At 43.4% G+C, this 17,840-nt stretch overlaps 1 protein-coding gene across 1 annotated transcript in view; it reads left to right on the top strand.

Moving 5' to 3' along the window:
* The window catches only part of MARCHF4 (membrane associated ring-CH-type finger 4), a 161,731-nt gene that overhangs the window by 80,029 nt on the left and 63,862 nt on the right, over positions 1 to 17,840 (top strand). The window contains exon 2 of the mRNA XM_082260253.1: positions 11,335 to 11,496. Within this exon, the coding sequence (XP_082116379.1) occupies positions 11,335 to 11,496 (162 nt within the window). The remainder of the gene's footprint in view (positions 1 to 11,334; positions 11,497 to 17,840) is intronic.

The following is a 17,840-nucleotide window of genomic DNA, read 5'->3' as shown; positions in this document are numbered from 1 at the left end:
GCCGCGCCTACTTATCAGTGCGGTTTATACATGGGCGTGTGAATCTCCTCCTCATTGTTAGCATACCGGAAGGAGATATCTATGTCCCCCGTACTACATTTTTGAGTAGAGCTTTCTCAATTGTGACACTACAATGGTCAATTATTTAGCCGTAAGAAGCTTCGCTTGACACTCCATCAGCACTATAGCTTTATATACAATACATTTTACATATATATATTACAACAATTAATTAAATTAAAATTATTATGCGGTATGTTTGAAACTTTAAAACTTATTTTCCTTTACTCAAATACTAAAAATATTCACATTAAAATTATTTTTGTTTTTAGCAGAGATCTTTATTCAGTTATGTTAAAAGTTAAAAGAATTTATTTGGTTTACTTATAAAATTTATTAAATGTTGTTGTAAATTTATGTTATAAAATGTACTAATAAAAAATATAAAAATTTATTTATAAAATGTTTTAAAATTAAGGATTATTCTCAGGCATACGTTAAAAATAAAGGGACTCTATTTTGTTTAACATAATTATGGGTTTGATATGAAGCAATTTATATCCATATCTATGTTTAACCCTTTTGGCTGTAAAGTGCATAATTCATAAATCCATTTTGACTCGTTTCTAGATACTTCAATTCGCATGTTTTTGCCTCTCCAATAGGGTTCAATTTTGTCAATACCACAAAATGATAAAAGGTTAGGATTACTATTGTGTTTTAGACGAAAATTATTTGACACACTATGGTATTTAAACCCCTTCTTTATATTGTCTATGTGCTCCCCTAGTCTAATTTTTAATTGTCTAGTGGTTCTACATACTGTAGATTACAGGGGCAAGATAGAAGGTATGTGACATGCGTGCTCTGGCATGTTATAAGATTTTTTACTTTATATTTTTTGTGTGTAACGTTTGATTGAAATTACAAAGTTCTGCGTTTTCTACTTTTAGATATTCTGCATGTCTTACATCTACCACATGTGTAGAATCCTTTATAGTCCAAGAATGTGAACAATTTCTTTGGGGGCTCTGGAACATTCTTTACCAATTTGTCCCTGAGATTTGGGCCTCGCCTATACACGAATCTCGGCTTTTTAGGGATTATTCCTTTTAGTTGTTCATCCCTTTGGAGTATGGGCCAGTGTTTTCGCACAATATTTTCAAATTCTTTATATCTAGTATTAAAATTAGTGATGAAGGTAAGTGCCTGTTCCTTATTTTCTCTTGGTTTGTCTTCTAATAATTTTCCTCTATCCATTTTTTGGACTTGCTCCTTTGTTTTCTCCAGCGTTTTCCTCAAATCTTTCAATTAGCATATTTGTCTGATTTTCACGAACTTCTTTATTTCCGCAATTCCGTTTAATTCGTATCATTTGGCTTTTGGGTATTCCCTTAATCCAATTCGGGTGGTGGTTGCTGTGGGTGGGGATGTAACTGTTTCTATCGGTGACTTTAAAGTGCGTTTTTGTGCATATACCCTCAGGATCCTGTTGTATGGAGAGATCCAAGAAATTTACATCCAAATATTCACCTATCCGTGAGAAAAGGGAATCTATCCCGCTTATAATAGGTCTTCCCGGTGGATTATCAGTATTCTTGTGGATTTTCGGCAGTTGATAGATCACTGGTAGTTTTGGAGCGTCAGGAAGTAGATAGCGGTATTCTTTTTTGTCCAAAATTCCTTTCTTGTGTGCTTTTTTTGAAGATTTTTTGGCACTTAGTTTTGTATTCTGGAAGCGGGTTGGATTTTAATTTCTCATATGTTTCAACATCTTCTACTAATTTATTTAGTTCTTTGTAATAATCTTCTTTTTTCAAGATGACAATTCCGCCCCCCTTGTCTGCGGGTCTAATCACTACATTTTTTCTTTTTTCCAAATCCCGTATTCCTGCCCATATTTCCTCCTTTGGTTTATGCCATTTCTTTTTCAACGCTTTTAGGTCTTGCTCTAAAAGGGATCTAAAAGTTTCTACAAATTGATTTCCGCTGCATTTTGGATTGAAGACTGATTTGTTTCGAAGTCCACTGTGTTGGTATTCTTCTTCATCTTGCATATTTTTATTGCTCTTAGTTTTGCCCAAATAGTGTTTCTTAATGTTAATTTTTCTTATAAATTTTTGTATGTCAATGTATACGTCAAAAGGGTTAAAAAATTGCTCTGGAGAGTATTTTAAGCCAAGGTCCAAAACTGCTAGTTCCTGGTCTGAGAAGATTTCTCCACTCAGGTTAAAAATTCCACATCCTAACCGTCCCTTTTTCTTTTTGCCGCCACCACCTCTGCATCCTCTGTATTTCTTCCCTCCTCTGGTTCGCGTTAAGGCTTGACATGTTGGGTTTCTATTTACTCTATCCTATGACACTCAACACCATCTAGTGGCCATAATTGTGGTATGCCCACTAGATGGGTCGAGGAGCTTGCTTATTTCCTATGACACTCAGCACCATCTAGTGGCCAGCCCATAATGTGGTATGCTCACTAGATGGGTTTCATGGGTACATACAATTTTAAGGCTTGACATGTTGGGTTTCTATTTACTCAGCACAATCTCATCATTTACATCATTTATATTTTACCAAAGGTATTGGGTAATATATTGTGTCCTAAAATCAACTTGTGTATTTTACTGTAAATTTGCGCTTGATAAACCGTTGAGCTAATATCGTGTGATGTAAAAAATTGGAACGAACAGCATTTTATTCTCTGCCATCAGCAAATTATATAATGTTTGGGGGTTTTATTTAATCTGCAGGCCTAAAATTATTTTTAGTGCCGGTATACACATATGCGATGCGGGAACTCTGCGGATGCACTGCGGGTTCCCACATCGCACTCGACTCGCAGGCAGCTCACACTGCCATATGTGATTCGCTGGGGGTGTCAATACAAAGTCAACGACACCCCCAGATCAGTTCACATATCGCAGTGCGAACTGTCAGTTCGGATATGATTCAGAACACATAGATGCGATTTGATTCTGGTGCGAACCAAAAAAAGAATCCTGTGCGACTCTGGTCCTAATGCGATGCAAATTCAGCCATACAATCTGTGTGGCTGAATTCACATCGCAAAGACATCGCATGTGAGTAGTAGTGCCCTCCGAATCACATGCGGTGTCTGACATCGCATATGTGTGAACCGTGACTTAGAGCCGCACCAAAAGTTTAGTCTGAAAATTGCCGATAAGTAAAAAAGGTGACGGAAAACGCACACACAATTTTACCACAATTTAAGCGTGATTTTACCACTATTTGGTGCAGGAATCACAGCGATTGCTGTGTTGTTCCTGCACCACATCAGAATCTCAAGCAGTTCACACTGTGCTCTGCGAACCGCTGTAAGTGTCAATATAAAGTTAACGACAACCCAGATCAGGTCAGAAAATGCAGTGTGAACTGTGAAATCGGATGGAATCGGATTGCTCGGGTATAAAAACCCATTTGATCCCATTCCAGTGCGGAGATAAAAAAGGGTCCTGCGCGTTTTTGGTGCGGGTCCGGTGCGAACTGAGCCATACATAATGTATGGCTCAATTTGCATCACACTAAATATGCGTGTCATTTGTACAGAAATCCGGTGCGATTCCTGTACAAATGACATGCGATGCAGTAGACCACATCAGTGTGAACCCAGCCTCGCTGTGCTTATGGTTTGTTTTTCAAAGGTCATGTGACTAAAAAAACGTAACACGGGTGCATTATTGATGTGTTCTTTCTGCGTTTTCAATGCATTTCAACAGGAAGGTGCGTTTTTAGTGCGTTTTTTTTAACTAACCAAAAATGCAGCAAGCAGGATTTTTAACACCACAATGGAAGCGCAACGGACCAGCGTGAAGACATACATAGAATATATATATATTTGCATATATATGCATACATACATTCATATACAGTACATATACTGTATACATATATATACTGTACATTGCTTTTAATCTTGTAAAACCTGCATGTATATTTGTTCTTGCAAAATTGATTCTTACCAAGCTATTTTCCCTCCAGGTCGAATGTTCTTTATTTATAAGAATGGAATAAATCAGGAAAAGGCCACTAGATGGGGTTGAAGAGCATGCCTATTCCTTTGATACTCAACACCATCTAGTGGCCATAGTGTGGTATGCCCATTAGATGGGTCAAAGAGCACCATCTAGTGGCCATAATGTGGTATGCCCACTAGATGGGTCGATGAGCATGCTTATTTCCTATGACACTCAGCACCATCTAGTGGCCATAATGTGGTATGCCCACTAGATGGGTCGAGAAGTATGCTTATTTTCTATGACACTCAGCACCATCTAGTGGCCATAATGTGATATGCCCACTAGATGGGTTTGAGGCGCTTGCTTAATTCCTATGACACTCAGCACCATCTAGTGGCCATAATGTGGTATGCCCATTAGATGAGTCAAGGAGCTTGCTTATTTCCTATGACACTCAGCACCATCTAGTGGCCATAATGTGGTATGCCCACTAGATGGGTCGAGGAGCCTGCTTTTTTCTTATGACACTCAGCACCATCTAGTGGCTATAATGTGGTTTGCCCAATAGATGGGTCGAGGAGCTTGCTTTTTTCCTATGACACTAAGCACCATCTAGTGGCCATAATGTGGTATGCCCATTAGATGGGTCGAGGAGCTTGCTTTTTTCTTATGACACTCAGCACCATCTAGTGGCCATAATGTGGTATGCCCACCAGATTAGTTGAGGATCATGCTTATTTCCCATGACACTCAGCACCATCTAGGGGCTACAATGTGGTATGCCCACTAGATGGGTCGAGCAGCATGCTTATTTCCTATGACACTCAGCACCATCTAGTGGGCATAATGTGGTATGCCCATTAGATGGGTCGAGGAGCTTGCTTAATTCCTATTACACTCAGCACCATCTAGTGGCCATAATGTGGTATTCCCATTAGATGGGTTGAGGAGCATGCTTATTTTGTATGACACTCAGCACCATCTAGTGGCCATAATGTGGTATGCCCACTAGATGGGTCGAGGCGCTTGCTTATTTCCTATGACACTCAGCACCATCTAGTGGCCATAATGTGGTATGCTCACTAGAGGGGTCGAGGAGCATGCTTATTTCCTATGACACTCAGCACCATCTAGTGGCCATAATGTGGTATGCCCACTAGAGGGGTCGAGGAGCATGCTTATTTCCTATGACACTCAGCACCATCTAGTGGCCATAATGTGGTATGCCCACTAGATGGGTTGAGGAGCTTGCTTAATTCCTATGACGCTCAGCACTATCTAGTGGCCATAATGTGGTATGCCCATTAGATGGGTTGAGGAGCATGCTTATTGCCTATGACACTCAGCACCTTCTAGTGGCCATAATGTGGTATGCCCACTAGATGGGTTGAGGAGCATGCTTATTTCCTATAACACTCAGCACCATCTAGTGGCCATAATGTGGTATGCCCACTAGATGGGTCGAGGAGCTTGCTTATTTCCCATGACACTAAGCACCATCTAGTGGCCATAATGTGGTATGCCCACTAGATGGGTCGAGGAGCTTGCTTATTTCCCATGACACTAAGCACCATCTAGTGGCCATAATGTGGTATGCCCACTAGATGGGTCGAGGCGCTTGCTTATTTCCTTTGACACTCAGCACCATCTAGTGGCCATAATGTGGTATGCCAACTAGATGGGTCAAGGAGCTTGCTTATTTCCTATGACACTCAGCACTATCTAGTGGCCATAATGTGGTATGCCCACTAGAGGGGTCGAGGAGCATGCTTATTTCCTATGACACTCAGCACCATCTAGTGGCTATAATGTGGTATGCCCACTAGATGGGTTGAGGAGCATGCTTATTTCCTATGACACTCAGCACCATCTAGTGGCCATAATGTGGTATGCCCACTAGATGGGTTGAGGAGCATGCTTATTGCCTATGACACTCAGCACCATCTAGTGGCCATAATGTGATATGCCCACTAGATGGGTCGAGGAGCTTGCTTATTTCCTATGACACTCAACACCATCTAGTGGCCATAATGTGGTATTTTCCTGATTTATTCTATTCTTATAATTGACCCCATTCGCATGTTCAAACTGCAGAGAATATAGGCAGAGAAAATTAGATTTTTTCCCCATTCACACAGAATGAATTTACGTGCTCTTTTGATGGAGCAGCTGTGTAATATTAAAAAATAAATAAAAATACATCCCATTTCAATGCTGTTTTTTTTTTTATATATATATATTTTTTTTTACATACATTATATATCTATAAGAGATGAAAATGAATGCAGTTCTCTTTTCAGCAGGTATCCATGTGCTTCTCATTATTCTATCGCGGCTCCGCTCAGTTCCTTTGGTCGCCCTTTCCTCAACCTGCCAGGTTATCCCGTCACACTTCATACTGCGGTTGCACGCTCATTGCTATCCCTCCTGGTCTGACCTATTTCTCTCGGAGCCACCTGCCCGTGGACTCAAATGACTGGCAATTTTTTATTGCTGCAAATAAGCAAAAATTACCTGGAGTAAGTCGTGGGAATAAGTATAGGCAGTGCGCCCGCGGTCTGCCTGTCAGGATGAGTGCTCTTCTCTCTTCTGGTTCACTGGCGTGTCTGCCGGGGAGATCTCAGCAAATCAGAGCGCCAGTCATTGTGCTGAAATCTCAGGCGCAGATCCCCTCGGTATAAGCTATTACAATCATGGCAAAGCTGCCGGTGTCAGGAGAGCTCAGAGGGGGCATGTCACATGTTCAGCCCAAGTTCCCTATTTCCCAACCCTCTGGTACTTGTTGTGCCCCCCCCCCCCCACCACCCCCCAGCAGTCAGTAGCAGAAGCATTGGGTTTCAACCATTTTTCTGCCAGACCCATTTTTGCATTTTTCTGCACACTTGTTTAAAAAAATGATTTTAGGTCTGAAGATTAGTTAAAACCCCCCAAAACAAAACTTTTATAAACAGAGACCATGGGGAATAAAATAGTGGTAGATCCAATATTTTTATGTCACATGATGCAAAATTTCAGTACCATGTTGACTGCGTTATGTAACAAGCAAATCACAATCAACGTTTTCATGCATAGGCGCCCCGATACATACATTTACATTTGTATGTGGAGGTAGGGGGGCTTTTTTTTTTGGGGGGGGTTAAAGTGCTACTAAACACACACTGTTTAACCACTTAAGGACCGGAAGGTTTTATCCCCAGGCCATATTTTGCAATTTAAAGCCCAAGTTCCCAACCCTCTGGTACTTGTTGTGCTTGTGCCCCCCCCCCCCCCACCACCCCTTCCCCCACCGCCCCCAAGCAGTCAGTAGCAGAAGCATTGGATTTCAACGATTTTCCTGCCAGACCCATTTTTGCATTTTTTGAACACTTGTTTAACCACTTCTGGACCGGAAGGATTTGCCCCCCTTAATGACCAGGCCATTTTTTGCGATTCAGCACTGCGTAACTTTAACGGAAAATTGCACGGTCGTGCGACGCTGTACCTAAATAAAATTGATGTCCTTTTTTTCCCACAAACAGAGCTTTCTTTTGGTGGTATTTGATCACCTGTGCGATTTTTATTTTTTGCACTATACACAAAAAAAGAGCGACAATTTTGAAAAAAAAAAAACAATATTTTTTACATTCTGATATATGAAATTCCCAAAAAAAAATGTAAAAATCAAAATTTTTTAACATTTTAGGCCAAATTGTTTTCTGCTACATACTTTTGGTAAAAAAATTGCAATAAGCGTATTTTGATTGGTTTGCGCAAAAGTTATCGCGTCTACAAACTACGGGAAAGATTTATGTCATTTTTATTGTTTTTTTTTTTACTAGTAATGACAGCGATCTGCGATTATTTTTGCGGGACTGCGACTTTGCGGCGAACAGATCAGACCCCTAACTGACATTTTTGACACTTTTGGGGGTACCAGTGACATTACTACAGTAATCAGTGCTAAAAATATGCACTGTTACTGTAATAATGACTGGCAGGGAAGGGGCTAACAGTATAGTGATCAAGGGGTTAAATGTGAGCCTAGGGGAGTGATTCTGTGGGGGGGGCGTGGCTTCTGAAATGATCATAGAGACCTGTGATCCTATATAGAAGGATGACAGACGCTCTGTGATCATTTCAGGGAGAAGAACGGTCAGCTGTGTTTACAACAGCTGACCGTTCTTCTCTCTCAACAGGGAGAGATCGTGGGTGCCCGGTGGCAATCGGAGGCATCGGCTTTCCTGCTGACAATCAGGGACGGGAGCGCACCGCCCGTGGCGCGCTCCCCCCCTAGCTCCTCCCAGGCAAATGACGTACCCCTACGTGGTTTTGCCTGTAGGAGCCACACTGCTGCCGTATATATACAGTATGCGGTCGGTTGGCAAGTGGTTAAAGAGACACTGAAAAAAAAACAATTTTAGATAAAATAAATAATAAAAAAAAATTAAAGCACCCCCATGATTATGCGTAAATCTGAAAGCATAGGTATCCTAGTTTGATGCCATTGCATGGGTATACGCAATTTTAAAGCGTGCTCACTGCCTGGCACCGTGGAGCCTGATTGGCATTTGCCATTGAACCCCAGAATTGCCAGGTCCACCATTGGCGCCCTGTGCTTTTCACAGATGAGAGCAGAGTTCACCCTGAGCACATGTGACAGACATGAAAGGGTCTGGAGAAGCTGTGGAGAACATTATGCTGCCTATAACATTGTTCAGCATGACAGGTTTGGTGGTGGGTCAGTGGTGGTCTGGGGAGGCATATCCATGGAGGGACGCACAGACCTCTACAGGTTTGACAATGACACCCTGATTGCCATTAGGTATTAGGATGAAATCCTTGGACCCATTGTCAGACCCTACACTGGTGCAGTGGGTCCTGGGTTCCTCCTGGTGCGTGACAATGCCCAGCCCCATGTGGGGAGAGTATGCAGCCAGTTCCTGAAGGAATTGATACCATTGAATGGCCCCCACACTCATCTGACCTAAATCCAATAGAACACCTCTGGGACATTATGTTTCGGTCCATCCGACGCCACCAGGTTGCACCTCAGTCTGTTCAGGAGCTCAGTGATGTCCTGGTCCAGATCTGGGAGGAAATACCCCAGGACACCATCCGCCATCTCATTAGGAGAATGCCCCAATGTTGTCAGGCATGCATACAAGTACGTACCGTGCCATACAAACTACTGAGGACCATTCTGAGTTGCTGCAATGAATTTTTTTTTGAGCAGTGTATATAATGTTTGGGGGTTCTAAGTAATTTTCTGTGCAAAAAAAAAATGTAGATTATTACATGAATGTGAGACATGTCAGAATTGGCCGGTTGGCAAGTAGTTATTAGGAAGGGGAGCAGCTCTGTTGTCTCACCTGGGAAGTGAGGTAATTTCATAAAAACTGGATGCCATGGATTGATATTTGCAGCCGTGAAGAGACGAGTTGGGCATTTCTGATTACAATGTTCTTTTCCCCGTTTTGCAGCGTGTGCAGGAAGATAGATTGCTGTTCAGCAGGTGCCGGCGCTGTAAAATCCTCATTATTCCTGTTATCCTGGATGTAGCCGTCCAGTTCCAGCGGCAGGATTCAGTTACGTAACAGATGCGAATTTACAGTGTAAGCAAAGCATGTGCTCTAAATAGTTCTGCGCGGTGGGATGTGTGTGCGGCCGGTCATGCAGCGCGGCGATTTAGCCATTTCTTAACCACTTAAGCCCCGGAAGATTTTACCCCCTTCCTGACCAGGGCCTATTTTGCGATTCGGCACTGCGTGACTTTAACGGACAATTGCGTGGTCGTGCAACACTGTACCTAAATTAATTTGGCGTCCTTTTTTTCCCAAAAACAGAGCTTTCTTTTGGTGGTATTTGATCACCTGTGCAATTTTTTGATCACGTGCTATAAACAAAAAAAAAGCGTCAATTTTGCAAAAATAACAATATTTTTCAAATTTTTTTATATGAAATTCCCCAAAAAAATGTAAAAATCAAAATTTTTTAACATTTTCGGCCAATTTGTTTTATGCTAATATGTTTGGTAAAAAAAAAATCGCAAAAAGCCTATTTTGATTGGTTTGCGCAAAAGTTATCGTGTTTACTAACAAAGGGAAAGATTTTTGTGATTTTTGTTGTTTTTTTTTAACGCGCAATGGCGGCGATCTGCGATTTTTTTGCGGTACTGCGACATTGCGGCGGACAGATCGGACCCTTGACTGACATTTTTGACACTTTTTGGGATACCAGTGACATTTCTACAGTAATCAGTGCTATAAATATGCACTGTTACTGTAAAATTACACTGGCAGTGAAGGGGTTAACTTTTTTTGAGAGGGAGAGGCTATGTGTGTCCCTAGGGGCGTGATTCTAACTGTGATTGGCTGTGGCTTGAGATGTATGAACAGTGATCAATGGTTCTACATAGTAGAACCGTATGATCATCATTCATACACCGGGGAGAATGACAGGCGGCTTGTTTACATCAGCCGCCTGCCTTTCTCCCTCTCCACCGACGATCGCGAGTGACCGGCGGACAATCGGGTCCGCCGGTCACACGCGCGGGGGGGTCCGTGACCACGCGGGAGCGTGCCTCCGGCGGCGCACGCTCGCTCCTGAGACCCTCACAGGCTAGCAACGTAGACCTACGTCGCTCTGCCTGTGAGGGGCTGACTGCCGCAGTAAATATACTGTGAGCAGTCGGCAAGTGGTTAACAGCGAGGAGACCCTTTCCAATACGATCCACTGGCCAAATACTTGCAATCCTTCTGCCATGTATGGTGAACTACTGAAGAGGGGTCTTTCTGACCACCTTATCAATTTACCTGTGGAATTCAGAGAGGATATTTTGCTCTCAGTACACCCCCCAGGTTATACAGAACAGAAAAAAAAGGGGGATACAAAAAAAAAACACAGCCTGGGCGGGTATCTCTGTACAGCCTGGGCTGGTATCTCTGTGCCTGCCCGGGCAGGTATCTCCGTACAGCCTGGGCGGGTATCTCCGTGCAGCCGGGCGGGTATCTCTGTGCAGCCCGGGCAGGTATCTCTGTGCAGCCCGGGCGGGTATCTCTGTACAGCCCGGATGGGTATATCTGTACAGCCTGGGCGGGTATCTCTGTACAGCCTGGGCGGGTATCTCTGTACAGCCTGGGCGGGTATCTCTGTGCAGCCCGGGCGGGTATCTCTGTACAGCCTGGGTGGGTATATCTGTACAGCCTGGGCGGGTATCTCTGTACAGCCTGGGCGGGTATCTCTGTACAGCCTGGGCAGGTATTGTTTAGTCTTGTTCTCTTACTATAGATTGTAACAAATCTTATCAGTCGACTTTATTACTGTTTTGTATCTAATAAGTGAGGTGTAATTGTGTTGTATGTTCTGAATCTTGCAGGGGGAGTTGCTGAGTCCTTGCCGCTGTGACGGATCTGTACGCTGCACGCACCAGCCCTGTCTTATTAAGTGGATCAGCGAGCGCGGATCCTGGAGCTGTGAACTGTGCTATTACAAGTACCACGTTATTGCCATAAGCACAAAAAACCCTCTTCAGGTAAAGGTAGGTGCGAGCGTCTCCTTGCCGGGTGATCGATCAGCCAATGCAATTTCATTCTGGACTCCAGGGAAAGTAAAAATCCTCCCTTGCAGTTGGGCTGCCCCCCCCCCCCCCCACACACACACACACACTGAAAGGGTTAAATGCTTGTTTAGGTCTAGGGATGTGATGGTGATCCTTGGCACCCCAGATTTTTTGGAACTACATGTCCCATGATGCTCCTCTACTCTGCAATGTAGTTGAGCATCATGGGAAATGTAGTTCCAAAACATCTGGGGTGCCAAGGTTCGCCATCACTGGTCTAGGGGATTACTCCTACAGCAGCCAGCACCCCTCCTCTACACTCCAATGGTGGGCTGTTCCTCGGCATCCTCATGTCCAATACAGGTCCACGGACCCCCTGTTGGTCTTGATGACGTCCGAAGACCTGCGACCACCGGGGCATAGGGCAGAAGAGTTTGTGCAGGGCGGCAGAGCCTGCGGGAGCGGGGGATCAGGAAAGTAAAGCTGCTCTTTCCCTAAACAAAAATGACAGGTGCAGCACAAGGCTTCATCAGGTCCTCTTGCATGAAAAAGCGCTAGGACAGAGCTTGTCCCCGCTGAAAACATCTAGTACGGAAAGAAAGGCCTAAAAGTCGCACATCACAGCAAGAACCTGTAAGGAGGTGTATGACAGCCTCCTCAGCCTGGGCTCCAAACAGGCCACACCCCTCAACGCATTTCACCCTGCCTTGGAGCTTAACCAGTTCCCACCCAGGCCAATTCTGACATTCCTTTCCTACATGTAAAAAACAGTATTTATTTTGCTAAAAATTACTCAGAACCCCCAAACATTATATATATATATGTACATATATATATACACACACACACACAATATATATATATATATATTTTTTTTTTTTGAGGATAAAAAGGTGGTTGTTGCAATTTTTTATGTCACACTATATTTGCGCAGTGATTTTTCAAACACAATTTTTTGGGGAAAGAAAAACACTTTACTTGCACTTCCACCCCCTTCCTGCCCAGGCCAATTTTCAAATTTAGCGCTGTCACACTTTGAATGACAAAATGTGCAGTCATGCAATGCTGTAGCCAAACTACATTTTATCATTTTTTTTGGGACAGATAGAGCTTTCTTTTGGTGGTATTTAATCACCACTGGGGTTTTGATTTTTTGTTAAAAAAAAAAAAAAAAATGAATATTTTGAAAAAAAAAAAGTTTTTCTTAGTTTTTTTTTATAAAATGTTGTAAATAAGTACTTTTTTCTTCTTCACTGATGTGCGCTGATGAGGCTGCAGTGATTCGACACTGATGGGCACTGATGACACGGCACTGAAGGGCACTGGTGAGGAGGCACTATTATGCAGCAATGATGAGCACTGATGGGCACTGATAGGCGGCACTGATAGGAACTGATGGGTGGCACTGAAGAGCAGGCACTGATGGGCACTGAAAGGCAGCAATGACTGGCATCACTGCTGGGCACTGATTGTTATCACTGCTGGGCACTGACTGGCATCACTGCTGGGCACTGATTGTTATCACTGCTGGGCACTGACTGGCATCACTACTGGGCACTGTTGGGGCTGCACTGATGATCAGTGCCCTGATTATCTGTACAGGTGTCCCCTGTGAGGAAATGCCACTGATCAGCTCTCTGCTCCTCACACGCTGTCAGTGTGAGAAAAGAATGCCGATAACCGTTGTAACGTGAGAATTACCTACCCCGTGAGAAAAACCTACCCTCGTCACTTCCGGCCAGGAACAGCTGAGCAGCGCAGCAGTGCGCATGCTCAGAGCTCCGGATACCTGATGGAAGAACTGAGAAGCTGACTAGTGCGCATGCGCACTAGTATGGAAATATGTCGGTGTACCGTGAACAAAACCTACCCGCGCGGCGGTTACATAAAACAGCTGTGCAGCACTATGAGTCATCTCCGCTCCTGTCCCGGTCACTTCCCTGCTCTCGGCAAGTAAATATAAAAGCGGCTCTCGGCTCCGTGATGTATGTTTTCATACACCCGCCGCCGCTTTTATATTTACTTGCCGATAGCAGGGAAGTGACCGGGACAGGAGCGGAGATGAGTCGTATTGCAGCACAGTTATTTTAATGTAACCGCCGCATTACATACAATGCCGTGCACCGGAAGTGACGAGGGGTAGGTTTTTCTCACGGGTAGGTAATTCTCACGGAACACCGGCATTTCCCTGTTTACATGTGATCAGTTGTGATTGGACACAGCTGATCACATGGGTAAAGAGTCGCGTCATCAGCTCTTTACAGATATTAGTAATGCGTCAAAAATGTCAGTTAGGTGTCTGATCTGTACGCCTCAATGTCGCAGTCCCGCTAAAATTCGCAGATCGCTGCCATTACTATTAAAAAAAAATAAATGTAATAAAAATGACATAAATCTTTCCCCTAGTTTGTAGACGTGATAACTTTTGCGCAAACTAATCAAAATACGCTTATTGGGATTTACATTGATTGACATTTTAAATTTTTTTACAGGTTACCAGTTTAGAGTTACAGAGGAGATCTAGTGCTAGAATTATTGCTCTCACTCTAACATTCGCTGCGATACCTCACATGTACGGTGTGAACCCTGTTTACATAAACAAACGCAATCTATGTATGCGTTCACTTCTGCGTGCAGGCAAGGTGCCGCCTATCAGTGCCTCCTCATCAGTGCCCATCAGTGAAAGAGAAATTTACTTATTTACAAAATTATATAACAGAAACCAAGAAAAAAAATTTTTTTTTCAAAATTTTTCGGTCTTTTTTTGTTTGTTTAGCAAAAAAAAAAACCCAGTAGTGTTTAACTGGTTCCGGACCGCCCACCGCATATATACTGCGGCAGGGAGGCCCTCCTGCGTGAACCAACGTAGAGCTACGTCGGTCACGCGCCTGCAGCTAGGGGGTAAGCGCGTGCTGCCAGCGGCGCGCTCCCGCCACCCACTCGGCAGCAGGGACTCCGATGCACGGGGCAGACGACTCTGATTGCCGCCTGACACCCGCGATCGTTCCCCGCTGAGAGAGAAGAACGGAGCCGACCGTCCTTCTCCCTGGAATCATCACAGAGTGCCTGTGATCCTTCTATATAGGATCACAGGTCTCTATTGTCATTTCAGAAGCCACGCCCCCATACAGTTAGAATCACTCCCCTAGGCTCACATTTAACCCCTTGATCACCCACAGTGTTAACCCCCTCCCTGCCATTGTCATTATTACAGTGACAGTGTATATTTTTAGCACTGATTACTGTAGTAATCTCACTGGTACCCCCCAAAAGTGTCAAAAATGTCAGTCAGGGGTCCGATCTGTCTGCCGCAATGTCACAGTACCGCTAAAAATCGCAGATCGCCGCCATTACTAGTAAAAAAAAATAATAATAAAAATAACATAAATCTTTCCCGTAGATAGTAGACGCGATTCATTTTTTTTTTTTTTTTTTATTGCAAACCAATCAAAATAAGCTTATTGGGAATTTTTTTTTACCAAAAATATGTAGCAGAAAACAAATTGGCCTAAATTGTTAAAAAATTTTGATTTTTAAATTGTATTTTTTGGTAAAGTTATATAGCAGAATGGGAAGAATATTTTTTTTTCAGAATTGTCGCCAGAGGTGATCAAATACCACCAAAAGAAAGCTCTATTTGTGGGAAAAAAAGGACATTAATTTTATTTGGGTACAGCGTCGCACATCCGTGCAATTGTCGGTTAAAGTAATGCAGTGCCAAATCACAAAATATGGCCAGGGGGAAATCTTCCGGTCCAGAAGTGGTTAAATACCACCAAAAGAAAACTCAATCTGTCTCAAAAAATGGTAACAATTTAATTTGGGTACAATGTTGCAAACCACACAATTGTCATTCAAAGTGTGACAGCGCTGAAAGCTGAAAATTGGCCTGGGCAGGAAGAGGGTGAAAGTGCCTGGTATTGAAGTGGTTAATCTTCAGCAGTGTAAGACTGCCGGGGCGGCTTTTAAAATCTTTATTAAATCCTTGTTTTGTAGCTCCAATCCTCCTCGGGTTTGTCCAGCAGAAGGAATATATATTTTTAATATTTTGCAATGCATTGTTTCTGCTTCATCCTGCAGGAGATATTTTCTTTTTTATTGTGACAAATAAAATGGAACCAAAAAAAAAAAAAAAATACGTTACTCTGGAGGAAAAGATTGTGCTTTGAAATTACAGACTTATTTTTCAGGAGCGGTGTGTACAAGTGAGGAAATATTCAGGCAGCGCCTAGATGGGGGGGGGGTTCGTGAATTATCCGAACATAATGGCCGCTCTAACCTGGGATTAGAGCAGAACTCCAACTGCAAAAAACTTTCATTTAACCACTTAAGCCCCGGAGGATTTGGCTGCTCAAAGACCAGGCCCTATTTTGTGATTCGGCACTGCGTGACTTTAACGGACAATTGCGCAGTCGTGCGAAGCTGTACCCAAATGAAATTGATGTCCTTTTTTCCCACAAACATCGCTTTCTTTTTGTGGTATTTGCTCACCTCTGCGATTTTTACTTTTTGCGCTATAAACAAAAAAAGAGCAACAATTTTGAAAAAATAACAATATTTTTCACATTTTTTTTAATTAAATTCTCAAAAAAAAATTTAAAAATCAAAATTTTTTAACATTTTAGGCCAATTTGTTTTCTGCTGCATATTTTTGGTAAAAAAATTGCAATAAGCGCATTTTGATTGGTTTGCGCAAAAGTTATTGCGTTTACTAACTACGGGAAAGATTTATGTCATTTTTATTGTTTTTTTTTAACTAGTAATGGCGGCGATCTGCCATTTTTTTTTTTTTTTTTGCAGGACTGCGACATTGCGGCAGATAGATCGGACCCTTGACTGACATTTTGGGGGTACCAGTGATATTACTACAGTAATCAGCGCTATAAATATGCACTGTTACTGTAAAAATGACACTGGCAGTTAAGGGGTTAACTTTATTGGTGATCAAGGGGTAAGTGTGTCCCTAGGGGCGTGATTCTAACTGTCAGGGGGCGTGGCTTGTTAGATCATCACAGAGACACACGATCCTACATAGCAGGATCGCATAGCCTCAGTGATGATCTAAGGGAGAATGACAGACGGCTGTGTTTACATCATCCGTCTGTCTTTCTCCCTCTCCTGAACGAGATCGCGAGTGGCCGGCAGACATCGGAGCCGCCCGTCACACGCGCGGGGATGTCAGGGAACGAGCAGGGGTGGGAGCGCGCCGCCGGCGGCGCACACTCGCCCCTACAGGCTCGTGGGAGAGTGAGGTACCCATACGTCACTTTGCCCAGGAGAAGCTGACTGCCGCTGTACATAGTCGTGCGGCAGTCGGCAAGTGGTTAAATCAATTAATTTAATACCCACAAAGGATATAAGTAAATCCACTTTGTGCGCAACAGATACCTTTGCAAAAACCACAACATTTCGTGTTACCCCAGTTATCCTGGTTTTTATATGTGTTGAAAGGTGGTTTGGTATTGTTAAGTGCCTGTATCCCATTGTTCTGTTGTTTCTGTCTTCCTTGGGATCAACCTGTTATGGAATGTATATGTGTATGTGGATTAGCTGCTAAAGGGGAGGGGGGATTGTCCCAGAGTGTACATCTCTTTGTGCCTGTGTTTGAATGCTCCTTACCACCCTACACTGATGTCTACACAAGTGACTGGGTGGGCTAAGGGATCTTGGATCGGGCTGGTACCAGGCAAGGGAACATACTCCTTTTGAGTACGGGGTCTGTTACATTGGTAGCAAGCAGTGGGATAGTGCTTCCTTCCTGTGAACATGTCCAAACCACCACCAGGACCAGGATCTAAGATTAGGATAGCAGACTTAGGTCACCCAAGCGGAGATATGGACCTGGCATCATTTCTCTGCCAGTCACCAGGACTGTATCAAAGCCTATGTATCCATTGGTCAGGTTTCCTTCCACTGCCCAACATGCCTCCCTATTGGACCAGTGTGGAACACTCTCTAGACTCAATGAATCACACACTGAGCACTATGAGCAGTGCAGACCTCACTCACAGATCCTGCTCTCTGGTAGGCAGAAAGCAATATAGATTTCCCTGCTGCTCCTCTGATAGGCAGACAGAGCCAAAGACTATACTCTCTCACTAGCACCTACTGTATCTAGGAGGGTGCTACATATGTGTTCTGCGGGGGAGGTGAGTGTACGTGTTCTGCAGGGTAGGTGCATGTATGTGTTCTGTGGGGGAGGTGAGTGTATGTGTTCTGCGGGGGAGGTGAGTGTACATATTCTGAAGGGTAGGTGCATGTATGTGTTCTGTGGGGGAGGTGAGTGTACGTGTTCTGCGGGGGAGGTGAGTGTACGTGTTCTG

This window comes from Pelophylax lessonae (assembly GCF_965119305.1).
Source record: "Pelophylax lessonae genome assembly, chromosome: 6".
Classification (NCBI taxonomy): domain Eukaryota; kingdom Metazoa; phylum Chordata; class Amphibia; order Anura; family Ranidae; genus Pelophylax; species Pelophylax lessonae.
The sequence above is the reverse complement of the archived record's forward strand: the minus strand, read 5'-3'. Positions and strand labels throughout refer to the sequence as shown.